The following is a 13839-nucleotide window of genomic DNA, read 5'->3' as shown; positions in this document are numbered from 1 at the left end:
ATCATCTGGGGAACGTGGGGTCACCTTGCCTGGGAGAGAAGGTTGTAAATGGCCCAGACACCTCAGGGATGCCTGTGGGGACGTGGGTTTGTTTGAAGGTTGTGTGTTCTGCAAGGCCTAAAAACAGCTGTGAGTTTTAATAATATCCTATTGCTTCTAAGCAGAGCTCCTCAAGTACATAGCCTGCCGTTTTTTTTTAATTTAATTTTTTTTTTTTTAATTTGCTTCAAAGTTAAGGCACTTCCAACTCTTTAAAAGCTTCATCTTCTCCATCATCTTTAATTTGGTCTGTATTTGTGCTTTTACAACCAGTTCTTGTCCTGAGTTTGCTACCTTGGGCCTGCAGGTACAGCCCTTCACCTCGTCCCAGCTCTCAGTAATTTCTGATTTTCTGACTCTGGGCTTGAACACCAGGGAAAGGCTGCGTCCCTGACAGCAGCCTCGGCCCCTGGTCTCATGTTTCCCACCAGGGACACTGTCCCACGTGAGGCCGAGTCCCTGTGGAGGCAGTGAAGTCCTCCCCAAGGAGGGTGTGTGTGGGACACGCTCCCAATTAACACAGCAGCTTCCCAGCTAATTGATGCTGATCTCCTAAAACCTATAAAGCTTTTACGCCCAAATCCCGTGGTCTGTGAGCAGAGTTATCCCCAGCCCCGTCTGGCAAGAGGAGGAGTTTCAGGAGCTCCTCAGGAACTGAGACCACGTCTGAAAGCACGCAGGTCACAGATCACGGTGAGTTGTTGAAAACCGATGTAGTCACGGACAAAGACCCTGTAACTAATTAAAGTTAGAAAGTGGGATGTTTATTCACCGTGGGCGGCACGGGAGTCATCTCCGAAAGGTGTGGCCACCCCGAACAAGGCTCTTTGCTCTCTATTTATTTTCCAAGACTTTACCTACAATACATATGCATAACCCCAGCACCTCCCATCCCCGCCCTCTATTAAAATGAGGCTATCAGTCCTTCACATGTGCGCAATTCTTCTCTTGAATTGGGTCGGGGGTCTCGAATTGGGTCAGTGGTCTCAAAGGATGAAGTCAGGAGAGTCTGCATCAGGTCTCTGTGACCCTCTGGCACTGTCCAAGGTCCCCTGGTTCATGATTGATTGACACCAAGTCCAGGTGCTGGCCATTGTTCTTAGTGGTTTCAATCTGTTCTTATGATGGTTCACTTACTCCACTTTTTCTATAAACAAGCTCATAATATAACAGTCAGCTCTAGCTTGGGCATCTAATAATCATTAACCTACCATTTCCTAATCTAACTTACATCTTGATCAATATAAATTGCTTCTAACCCTTAGCTAAAATCTTAACTCTTTAAAGTCATGTCTCAACGGCACGTTCTGGGTTGGAAGGGACCCACAAGGACCATCCAGCGCAGCTCTGAGGGGCCGAGCCCACAGCTCTGAGAGCCGCTGGCTGTGGGAGCCAGCTGACCCCGGGTGTGTTCCCCACGTTGCCCCGTGCAGATCCTGCTGCTGGAGGCTGCGGAGAAGAGCCCGGCCCTGGAGAACAGCCTGCCCCTCGCCGGCACCGCGGCCACGTGGTTCGAGGAGCTGCTGCCGGACGCCTTCCCCCTGCTGAACCCCGGCACCGTCCTCAGGAAAAACGTGGCATCTCTTGGTAAGCCTGGCCTGCCCTTCACCACATCCCCCAGCCTACCTGCACTGGTGCCTTGGGGAGGCTGGCCTGGAACACGGACTGGACAGAGCTGGAGAGTAAATAGATATTTATTAAAGGCCTCCAGGATACACCTTGGGTGGGACAGGGCCTGGCCAGGGACACACCCGAGGTGGACTAAGAATGGTCACCAAATGGCTGACCAGTCACAAGGTTATAGAGAAGACATTTTGGGGTGACAAATTGAGGTAGAGCCCAAAATAACCTTTTGAAAGCTGTTCTGATGCCTTAGGTAGGCTGAGCTGGAACAGAGACTGGACAGAGCTGGAGAATAAAATAGAGATTTATTAAAGGCCTCCAGGATACACCTTGGGTGGGACAGGGCCTGGCCAGGGCTGCACCCAAGGTGGACCCAAAATGGTCACAAAATGGCTGGCTGGTCACGAGATCTTACATTTTTATAAGTTTTGCTCCATTTGCATTTTGGAGTTTATTTGTCCAATTACAGGACAGCTCCAGGCTGTGAGCTCCCATCCTTCCTGTTCCTCCCTCCAGCCACCCTTGTTTGTGCTTTTGGGCTGAAAGCTGTCCTTGGAGTGCAGCAGGAACAGGATTTGTTTTGTGTCGCTGCTGTGTGCAGAGAGCTGAGTGACCCTGAGTGTGAGCTCAGAGCTGCACCCTGGGCAGCACAGAGGCTGGAAAACTGGAAAAATAAAACTTAAGGCATCAACATGATGCCTTTGGGGGTAGCTAAAATGGAGTCTGGGTCTGCTCTATCCTTGGAAGCTGCAGAGGAGAGGGGTTGGGAGGTCTCTGCCCCTCCTTGGGTTCAGGGATGCAGAGATGTCCTTGGAGGGAATCCATTGAAGCTGCATTTTGCCAGCCCTGGTGGCCTGTGGCAGCCACAATTTCTGTTGGCACAAACGTGTGCTGGGAGCTGAATTTGGGTCTGTTTGAGTTCTGTTAACCCCAGCAGGGCCACTGTGTGTTTCAGTGGGCTTGTTTTAAGCCCAAAAGTTGTGGATTTTGAGGCCTGGACACACTGAAACATTCCTGAGGAAACTCCAGAGGGCAATCAGGATCACAGTGGGACAGTTCCTGCTCACCTTCTGAGCACCAAATGCAGCATTTCCCAGTCTGGGAGCAGTGCTGAGGGGTAAAGGAATGGGTTGCAAAGATCATTCTTGGTTTTATTAGTACAAAAATTTTCCCATGGATAGCAGCATCAGTTGCAGTCTGCTTTATATTTTCTAAATTTGCCATAAACACAATGGGCTGTTTTATGATCCCTCTTGTGGCATGAAAAAAAAATACACTTATAAGAAAGTCTCCCTCTGAGCCCATTTGGCCAGACACATCCCCGTGCATTGAATTTTCTTGACCTTGGCATCTTTTTTCAAGATCCCTGCTCTCTCCTTCCAAAGCCCTGTCTGTTGTTTTGCTTGCTCCCAGAGCAGTTCTTTATTCTTTAGGACCTACTTTGCTTTTTTCTACTTTTTTTCTTTCTTTCTTTCTTTTCATTTTTTCCTCCTGAGCAGTTTATTACGGCCGCCTTTCCTGACTGCAGCAGACTTGGAGCGACCAAAACAGCCCAGATGTCGTCCCTGTTTATGATTTGACATGATGCCACAACATGGAGGGAGGTTTCACTGACAATATGTTCTGCAAAGTATTCTCAGAACCACAGCCACGGCTGCCAGGAGCTGAATTAGAGCACTTTCCCCCAGTGTCCATTATATGCTCATTCCCCCTTTTCCATGTCGTTTATTTTTGCTGTGGCAGCGCCTCTGCACCTGCACTTTGCTGCACCAAAATGCTGGCGGCTCTGGGCCTTCCCCACCCATTCCTCTCCTCCTGGAGGCTCCTTACAGGTGCTGGTGTCCTGCTGGGCACAGAGCAGTGGCTGCCTCTCCCCCAGGCTGCTGCCAAGCAGAGCAGCTTCCCTTAGGTCAGGCTCAGCCCTTGGGCCAGGCTCCGCGCCTTGCACCACTGGCGGTCGCCTCCTAAAGCAGCCGGTGCTGCCTGAGCTCTGTGGCGTCAGCCAGATCCCAGGCTGTGTGTGTGCTACCAGGTGTAGTCCTTGCTCACTGTTTCCCTTTGTTTTTCTGGCCTTGATTTATTTAACCTGCTGTGGAATAATAACTGTGGTGTAATAACGGGATCGGGGTTGCACCGGAGCGTTTCGAGGCGGGACAGCGTCTTTCAGCAAAGAGAAATAATCAGTTCAGTCGCTCATTGACACGTGGCTGCCTGCTGGAGCCCCGACCCAGCCCCTGGGGCCTTCAAATTCTCGCTTTGCTAAAGAGCCTTGGGGATATTTCATGGACCTGGGTCTGTATTTGGCCTCCTTCCCTCCCCACACCAGTCTGTGTCCACGATTCACAGCCAGCCAAACAAACTCAGCGTGGATTTTGGTGGAGTGAAGGGAGCTCCACACAATTTAGGATGGAGGGGAACTGCCCATTTTGCATGATTTCAGCACCGTGCCGTGACTTGGTGCTCGAAGCTGCCCCCAGGTTCTCTTACAGGGGTCTCAGGAGATCTTTCATCATGTGGGATATTGGAGTAGGTGGAAGTCAAGCCTGAGTGTCCTGAGTGATTTGGGGCTGTGGAAAGCTAAACCTCTGTCCCTCCCACCCCTTCCCCTGAGCCTTTTGTGAAACATTCCCTGCTTTGCCCTGCTTCTGGGTGTTCAGCCAAAATAAACCCCAGCCCTACCCTGCGCGCCACCAAGCTGCATGGACCAAGGGCAGGATGCTGGGCCTGACACGAAGGTGGGTGATATGGACAGGATGCTGTGAGTTCTGGAAATGTTTCTGGATGACCCCGTAGCTCTGGGTTGGCTGATGCCTCTCCAGGCTGAGGTCCAGGAAAACTTGCTACTGTTTATGAGGGTGGTTATTCCTTCTGTGAGTGACAGGGCTGAGAATAGACAATCATTTAAAAGCAATCAGTGCTGTTGAGACAGCTGCACCACTGGTCTTTCTGATCAGCTTGTTAATCAGCAGAATACATTTTTCTGAGTATTAAGATAATATATATACTCTGGCTGAGCCAGTTGGCAGCAAGAGACCTAATTTTTCATCTCTTTCTATTATTCTTTTTTTTTTTCTTTCTTTCTTTCTTTTTTTTTTTTTTTTTTTTACCCTGTCCTTCTTAAACAGAGCCTAAAGGACACAGAGGTGCAGAGGAGCAGCTGATACCACAGGGTAAGTTCATAGCTTCTGCTATTTCTCTTTCAAAGCACAAACTGTTGTTATGCCCAGTCCTGTACTTATGTCCCAAAAAGCAGAAGGTCAGGAACCCTTTGGAGCCTCACGATGGAGAGGCTGGGTTTGTTCTTTGGGTTTTATCTGATCATGGGCTGCTTTGGTTGGAGAGGCCAAACACCAGTTTTATCACCTCTGAGACATGAATTCCCCAGCACACAAGGGATGGGCAGCACTGTCTGATGGAGAGGCAGATCATGGAAGCACATGTGGCCAGAGCCAGCAGCGCATGTCCTGAGTGATGGGACAAAACTCCTCTCTAGCTGGTTTCACCTGCCAGGAGCACCAGGAGCTTCTGGGGGTGCTCAGGGCATCACTTTCCTAAGCTCCATGTAAACAGAGCAGCTCCTGTGCAGGGAAAACCCTGGGGGAGGAGGGGAGCAGATGGTGTGTTGCAGGTTAATGACCAAGCCAGGAAGAAAATCCAGGTCTCTGCACATCTGATTTGGTTTCCAGCAGTAGATTACTCACCCTCTGCCTTTTTAAAAATATTTTTCCTATGGTCTTTTGCTTCATATCGTTTGGAGGATAAAGGCTCACCACAGACTTCAGCTCTCTGGAAGCAATGCCACTGCAGCAGAGCTGATTTATGCCAGCTGAAGACTTGGCCTCCCCCCTTTAACCTGAATCCTTCCCTCTTTCTTTCCCCCTGTTGCACTTATCTCTTCTAAGCTGGTAAAACCATTTGTCACCAGGGTGAGCCCTTGTCTGCTTCTCCCAGCCTTTCCTCCAGCGCTTCCCCCTCCAGGGAAGGAAGTGCCAGTTTCTCTAAAGCTCTGCTGCAGCAGTGGGATTGAGAATGCTGCAGGAAATGATTGCTCCTGCTCTGCAGGACTTTGTGGGGTTGAGTTACGAGGTTGGACTGAAGGATTGAGGGTGATTTACACAAGTGAGGGAATGTCCTTACCCACACTCAGCAGCACAGCGTGTCCTGCTTGCAAAACAGTTTCTGCTCTTCTTCCCTCTGTGTTGGAATTTGCTGCAGTGAAGTTTCCGGTGTACTGGGGTTTTTTTAGGGGTAAAAGCTGTTTCCAATGCTGTAAAAAAGTGCTCTTGCTTTCCTAGAAGGGCTCCTGATCACCTGCCTGGGCTCCCCAGGACAGCATCCACTGCCAGGGGAGATCCATCCTTCTATCCATAGAAATGGCTGCAGTTTGTGTCCTGTGGATAAGCAAATTGATCCAGATTAAAATCTGGCCTTAATTCCTTGTTCAATACTCAAATTAAATCAGATCTTTATTGATGACTGAATGCAAAAAAAGTACAGGCTCACACTCCCACTCAAAGCCATTGAGAAATGTAATTTCCTCAGTTTCATCATGGATTGAAGGGGGAGAGATTCCATTTTTATAAGAAAAAACAGTTTGAGCATCTCTCCAAAATGGAAAAAAGAAGAGAGGAAGGAGAATCTTTCCAGGGGATCTAATATTGGGGGATTATTGCTTTGTTCTGAGAAATGAGGAGTTTGGATGTCTGGGGTGACGAGGTTTTGTACCCCAGGTGAGCTATCCCACATCCAGAGTGGGAAATGGATCCAAATATGGGAGCTGCAGGTCCTTGATGTGTTTGTGCAGCCCTGTTCCCTGGTACCAGCTGGGAAGGTGCTGCCCAGCTTCTTTCCTTTTGCCCTTCTCTCCCTCCATTCCCATCCATGCTCTCCACCCCCAAATGCAGCATCTTCTGCTGGCACTGGTCTTGGGGGTCCAGTACCTCTCTTGATCCCTGGGAAGGACAAAGACACCCCTTAAGAGTTGATCAAACCTTAAATTGCTCTGCTGTGTTGTGGTCATAATACACGGACTGAAATCTGAAATCTGAGTGCACTGAACTTTGGACTCATCCTGATCTCCCTCTGGCTTTGGGGCTTGCATCTGCCACTGCTTTCAAATACTCTGAGCCCTTTGGTAGCCCAGAAACCAGGAACCTCTGAACTCTCTTGGCTCTGGCAGTTAATGCCTTTATTGTGACAATTAACCACTTAATCTGAGCAGACAGACCCACTCGCCCTCATCTCCAGGGCATTGAAGCTTCAGTGCTGTTTGCACAGTGTTTAAACGGCTCTCCATGTGAGCCCAAGATGAGCACAGTTCTTCTGAACAGCACAATAAAGTTGCCAAGTGTTGTTAAGTGTTGTTATTATTTTGATAGTCCGGGGAAAACAACGTTAAGATTTTATTTAGTGTCACCAGAAGTAGAGACTTTGAGATCTCTGGTGCTGCCTCTGCACCTTTCGTGGGCTTCCTGGGGGTCTGAGTGGGCTTGCCAGGAAACTCCCACTGGGCTGCAATCGCTGCTCCCAGTGTTTCCAGTCACCCTGGAAGCCTGCTCGGTGATAGGCATTACTGACATCCAGTTCCTGCAGAAGTGAGGGGGCATTAATGTCAATTTGGGATGAAAAACCTTGTGCACAGCACGGAGCCTTTGGGAGATGAACAGACACAGGAGAAACCAGGGAAACACCATTGAGGCAGAACCTCTGTGTGATGCACGTAGAGCAAGTGGGAGGCAGGGTTTGATTTTCTTTGGCAAATCTATTTTGTGTGTTTTGGTACATTGGGACGGCCCTGGGGTTTATGTGTGTCTGGAGGAACCCAGCAAAGGACAGCCAGACCCAGCCCAGAGCCATCCAGGCCTGGGGAAGGGGACAGTGTGGGCTCTGCCCAGCACATCCCAGCTGGAGGTGCACATCCTGATGACTTTTTGGGGAGGGTGCTGTGCATGGGGATGTGCTTTTTCCTCACGGGATTGAAGGAAGAAGAGGAGAAGCAAAATCCAGTCTGGCTTGTCTGGCCTACGTGCCACCAGTGCCACCCTGTTCGTGCACCGCTGCATTTCCCCTTTGCGTCGCTGGGTCCCTCTCCTCTGGTCTCGAGGTTGCTGCAGCATTTCTGCCCTCAGCAGTGTCCTAACTTCCAGCTAATTTCCTTTCTGAACATTTTCAGGGATTCCAGGACAGGTTGGTCCCCCGGGCCCGGTTGGACCCACTGGGCTCCCAGGACCACCAGGGCCAAAAGGAGAGAAGGGACAGCCCGGTGAGAGAGGCCCTGCAGGGCCACCAGGTGAGTCCTGGAGGAGGGCAGTGCTGCTGTGACACGAGATGGTGCACTTCATACAAATTGTCTGCGACAGCAGCTCGGAGAAGGCCAGACAAGCAAGATCTGAGCTTCTTCAACTGGTATCAAATCCATTCCAGCGATTCCCCTGGGAGCTGGAATTGGCCAGGAGCTCCCAGGGCAGGCAAGCACCTGCACGAGCAATGACAGACCCTGGGATTTCCTGTGGAGCTGGAGAGAGCCTGTCCCAGAAAGCTGCAGAGCAGGATCATGTTTCCCCATCCTGCTCAGGAGCTGTAAGAGAGAGCCTGTGACCTGTCAGCCTTTGGAGCAGAGCATTCCCTGTTTAACCCTCTCACTGGGTGCCTGCTTTAGCTCCCTTTTTTCTCCACCGTTTGTGTCAAGCTGTCAGGTGCCAGGATGTCAAACTAATGATGCTTTTGTATATTAAAGGAAAAAGGTTATGAGACCATTCTTTCAGGGAGCACTCCATTCCTGAGCTAGGAGTCCTTCTTCATTCTCCAAACGATCCTGAGTATTTTGATGAAGGCAATACTGCACAACAGGTGCCAGACCTCAGGCTCTGTGCTCTCTGTGTCTAAAAGGCTGTGCCTTGTGAGCCTCAGCTCGGGTAAGATTTAAAACTCTGAGCGTGCCTTAAATGTGAGAGCAGCCCTGAACAGTTTCTGGCACTTCCTGGCAAGCTGTCAGCAGCCAAAGTCTGGCCAAGGATGTGTCTGCCTTTTTTGGTTTCTCAGTCTGCAGCAAGAGCCTCCCAGCCCCACAGGACATGTGATCTGTCTGCTCCTGGACTGACTCTGCTTCCCTTGTGCTTCCTGAGCTTTCCTGGCAGGGAGGTGACACAGGTGTACCTGGAGGGAAGGAGGATTTGATTTCACACTCCGCTGGCTGTAGTTTCTCACTCAGCCTCAGGGAGAGGGGAGATTTCACTCCTTCAGCAACTGGGCTGCTCAAAGGCAGCACCTCTGAGCCAAGTCAAGCTCTCTCCTTTGCAGAGGAAGACGCTACACAAAAAAAAAAAAAAAAAAAAAAAAAAGGAAAATTGGGAAGCTGTTTCTATTTTCCCCACCCCTCTGATTCCCACAGCTGCAGTTCAAGACAGAAGTCCTTTGTCCTCTTGCTGCTTTTTTACATGATAACATCATTAGCACATCCCCAAAGGCATTAACACATCCTCTCCTGCCTCTGCACAGGGATGTTGGGACCTCAAGGACCAAGAGGACTTCCAGGAGAAACTGGGATCCCAGGTCCCCCAGGTCCTCCAGGGCCACCAGCCACCCCGAGCCTCCCTCTTACCTTCCAGCAAGGGGTTCTCTACTCACTGCAGCCCACAGCTGAAAAGGAAAGTAAGTTCCCTCCTCAATTCCCTCCTCAGTTCTCAATCAGCAGAGTGGGCAGGCACAGAGCAGCTCAGCTCTGCTCCCAGCTCCTTGCCAGGCTCTGCCAGGCCCTGGGAGCAGCTGGACAATCTGCCTGCGTGGTGTGGGTCTCTTGGAAGTTCCTGTTCAGGATGGAACATCTTGGAAGCTACAAGGGGCTCGCCTCTCCAAACTGAAGGACAAAGTCCCTGCTCTCCTAGACCTTCAGTGAGAGCAGGGTTTGGAGGATTTTGTTGTCTGTGCCTGTTTTTTTTAGGTTCATCACAGCTTTGGGGAGGTAACTCGGTGTCCTGTAAGCTTCCATCAGGAGTGGCTGCAGGGAAGAGGGTCTCTGGTGAAATGACAGAGCTCAGGAGGCATCACCTGAGAGACAAGGGCCAGAGGAACCCAGAGTGGCAGATTAGCTGCTGGTGCACCAAAACTGCAGAGTTGGAGCCCTCTTGGTGCCACTGTTGTGGTGTTGGAGTGTCAGGGTTGCCCAGGGATCAGCAAGGACCAGAGATCTGCAGCTCTGGAGTTATAACAAGGACATCTGTTAAATGTGTCTCTTTCCCTGCGGATGCTTCTTTCACCTGTGTTTCTGGTACATCCACATTATCCCACATCCACACAAAACACACAGTTATGGACTGGAAAGTCCAGACTGACACCATGGTTCATCCCTTCCCTGTAACAGGAGGGCCAGGATTTCTTTGTGCTTATGCTGATTTGAAAAATATATTTATTGGATTTGTGCTGTGCAGGGCAAGAAAAGGTCTTCTAGGAAAGGCACATCCTGCACTTGGATTGGAATGCTCTCAGATTTGGGCTCGATTCTCCTGGTCCAGCCCTGTGGAGCTGGCAGGTATTAATGAGGAAGCAGAGCTCAGCTGTGTCTCCCCTTGGTCTGTAAACTCCTGGAGCCCCAGCTCTGTCGGGTCTCCCATCTCCACTCCCCCAGACTTCAGCTGTGCCTCTTCCCCAGCTCTGCTGCTCCTGTCCAGCTTCAAAGCTCGGTTGTCTTAGTTACAGCCAAGGGTTATGAAGTCTCCCCATGTCTGACAGTTATCTCAAGCTCTCCCTTCCCTTCCCTTCCCTTCCCTTCCCTTCCCTTCCCTTCCCTTCCCTTCCCTTCCCTTCCCTTCCCTTCCCTTCCCTTCCCTTCCCTTCCCTTCCCTTCCCTTCCCTTCCCTTCCCTTCCCTTCCCTTCCCTTCCCTTCCCTTCCCTTCCCTTCCCTTCCCTTCCCTTCCCTTCCCTTCCCTTCCCCCCACTCTGCTCTCCAGACTCCTTTCCCCAAAAGTGAACAGATTTATTTTTAATTTAGGGAGAACTTTAACAGCTCCATTTCATATTCAGTCACTTGGGGTGTTTGGGCAGGATGAATAACTGAGGTTCAATCCTAAGATGCTCACAAAATACTCCTCAACATGTGGCATTCATCAGCCTGAGGACAAGGACCCTGACCTCCTCTCAGGGTCACCCCAAATTCTGCCTTTTATTCCAGGTGATCCCTAAGGCTGGTTTGGGTGCTGCTGCTGCCCCCTCCCTCCAACCACCCTTTGAATTAAACTCTTTCTTGTGAAGTAGTGGATAAATTAAAAAGTGAATAAAGGCTTTGATTGCACGGCCTTCCCAGCTGATGTGTGAGAAGGGTGAACTCAGTATTGTGCCCAAATGGGAAGAGGATAAATGGTGGATAATTATTTTTATTATCTCTGCAGCACTGGGGCAGCCACATGGATTTGAGAACAGTGAGGAGATGGTGGCTGTTCCTTTTACATCCCTAGGCATTCCTCCCTCCATGCCTGTGGATTCCTTGCTTTGCAGAAGTAGTAGCCCAAAACTTTATGACACTTTTTCTTAATACAAATCCAGCTGCAAGTGTAAGTTATCTATGTGGCCATGACAATATTCTGCAATATCGAGTCTATTTTCTTACCATTTTGCCTCTGTGTTGGCTGATTCTGCCTCCCACAGCTTGATGGAAAACTGATCCTCTGCTACCAGTAAAACTTAGCCTTGTAAATTCTGTTTAGATTTTAAAAAATGTATTTACTTGCTTTGAAAGGAGCACATCTGAAATCTATAAACACAAAATTCCAGCTGCTGACAGCAGAGGGAAGCATATTCCTGGTAATGGGAATGAGATGTGAGAGCTGTATCAGGTTATTGTTATTATACAGAGTTTGGTTCTGCCTGAACATGGTTAATGCCTGTGCCTTTATTAATCGCAACGAGTTCCTGTTGGCAATATTTATCCGCAGGCAGAAGCCAGGAATGGGGAGACAAATATTTTCTCACAGTTTCCCTGTGCTGCGGTAAAAGAAATGGTCCCATTTTTCTCCCTCCAGATCAGGTAGCAGGAAAAAATGAAGACAGGATTACTTCATTTCCATCCTGTCTCAACAAATCAAGGCTGTAATGGGGGAATTTATCCCTTAGTCAGAAACCTTAGCCCTGGGCCAGAAGCTGAGCTGCTGCTCCCCACTGCTGGGGCTGCTGCTACTGGGATCTCACTTTCCCTGCCACTTAAAAATGAGTGATCAGGTACGTGGTGTAGAGCCAGCTCAGACCTATTCCTTGTGCTAACATCGATGGTTTCTAGGGAACAGGTAGAGAAAAGAATGCAGCTCTCACTCTTGAGGGCTGTTTTCTTACATCTCGAAGATCTGCAAAGGACACGTGAAATGAAATGAACCTGTTTGCATAGAATCATCACTGTTGGAAAAGACCTCCAAGATCAAGCCCAGCCATCAGCCCAGCATCACTAAACCATGTCCTCAAGTGCCACAGCCACAAATTTTTTAACACTTGCAGGGATGGTGACTCCACCACTCCCCTGGGCAGCCGGAGGGGAGAGCAAGGGGAAACTGAGGCAGGGCGGCTGATTGCGTGATCAGTGGTGATAAGGGATTTGTGCAGCAGCATCCCGGTGCCTGCTGCCAGCAAGGCCCTTCCTGAGGAAGGAGAACAGAGCAGAGGAGTGAAGGGGAAGGAGAGGAGGAAAGGAATTGAGGAAACTGAGTCCTTTCAAAGTGTGCCCCGAGCTGCCTTTGCTGCTCTGCTCAGCTTTCCCCGTGTCCTTCAGGGCATTTCTCTGCTGGTTCAGGGTGTCTCTGTCCCCTTCCAGAGAACACAGGTGCTCCTACCTGACCAGGTCACACTGGTTTCACGCTTCCTCTTGGCTTGGATAGGGGTTGGAAAGCTCCTGGGACAAATTCAGTATCAAGTTCTTCTCAAATGAAGCACTGTCTGCTGCTTTGGGGTATCCAGGAGCACTAAAACAGAATCCAGTTCTTGAGCCTAGCAGAGCCTGGGTCAGTGCAGGAGGTGGCTGAGAAGGGAAGATTGCTGCTACCATTTGATGCTATTTTGTGGCAGCTCTAACACTCTCCAGCTGCAGAGAGCCCCAGAATGTCCCCCTGTTTATAAGGGAGCTTATAAGGAGATACAAGTTCTTCCTGCAGCTTTACAAGAATATGGAGGCAATCCCTTAAAAAAAGAAGGGGGTTGTGTTTTAACACCCTTCAGTCCCATTTCATTCACAGTATGTTTCATTCAGAGCTGATCCTGGAAGGAAACCTGGGTCTGGGTGAGTCCTGCCTGGCCAGGCAGCAGAGGAAGGAAAGTTCCAGTCCTGTGCTGCCCAGGCCAAGCAGGAGCTGCTGAGCCCAAGGGCTGCTGATCAGAGCTCTCTTCTGTGTCACAATCATGGAATCACCTTTCATAAACAATGTTGAGTCAAATGTCAGGATGGATGGATTTGTGGGAGTTGTAATAATGTGCCATTTGGCTGGAAGGTTTTGTAACCCAAATCTTTATCCCTGGCTTACCTCCAGCAGAAATTAAACCCTGGTTGTTTGCAGTCCGTCCTCTGCTCCTCTCAGTGGATGTGCAGTTGATTTTTTGTTGATGACTTTAAAAACAAAAGGCTCTGCAACTGTTAATGCCTTCACTGCTGTCTGATGCTCATTTCCCAATTTCATCTTATTCCCAAGCCGTGATGGATTTTGACATGGTCAAATAAAACTCAAATTAATTGGATTACACACTTCACTGGGGTACCTTTCCTCCTGAACATGAAGAGTCTCAGTTGTTTTGTTTCAGGGCTGTGAGGAGGGGGAGGATGAATGGGTTTAGAAACAGTAGTCAAATAAATACCTGTTTGCATTCAGGCTTTAGGCACAAAATGTGGTTCTTAGAGGGACCTGGGCTGGATGCTGTGCTGTCCTGCTGCCAGGAAGGCATTGCAGAGGCATCCTGTCATCCTTGGCAGTCAAAGCCGTTGCAGAGTTTTTTCTGGGAACTGCTTTCAAACAACTGGCTTGGAAGTTCTTCTCTATCACTGCCAACACTCCAGAAGCTGGGAAGGCTTTGCAACGTGTCTGCTAAAATTTCTGGAGAGTTCACCTTCTGACCTTTGGGCTGGACTCTGCAGAGTAAGCAGACACCCTTCTGACCTTCCTGGTGTCCCTTGACACTTGCAGTGAGACATTCCCAGCCTTTTCCTGCAC

The 13839-nt window shown here is 49.6% G+C and overlaps 1 protein-coding gene across 4 annotated transcripts in view; it reads left to right on the top strand.

Moving 5' to 3' along the window:
- COL26A1 (collagen type XXVI alpha 1 chain) overlaps positions 1–13839 on the top strand; it is a 168089-nt gene that overhangs the window by 135237 nt on the left and 19013 nt on the right. For all 4 annotated transcript variants that reach the window (XM_040082619.2, XM_040082621.2, XM_040082620.2 and 1 more), the window contains exons 6-9: positions 1473–1626; positions 4788–4832; positions 7835–7951; positions 9160–9312. In XM_040082619.2, the coding sequence (XP_039938553.1) occupies positions 1473–1626; positions 4788–4832; positions 7835–7951; positions 9160–9312 (469 nt within the window). The remainder of the gene's footprint in view (positions 1–1472; positions 1627–4787; positions 4833–7834; positions 7952–9159; positions 9313–13839) is intronic.

The sequence above is a fragment of the Hirundo rustica genome, chromosome 19 (assembly GCF_015227805.2).
Source record: "Hirundo rustica isolate bHirRus1 chromosome 19, bHirRus1.pri.v3, whole genome shotgun sequence".
Classification (NCBI taxonomy): Eukaryota; Metazoa; Chordata; class Aves; order Passeriformes; family Hirundinidae; genus Hirundo; species Hirundo rustica.
Note: the sequence above shows the minus strand (reverse complement) of the source record. Positions and strands in the feature narration are given on the sequence as shown.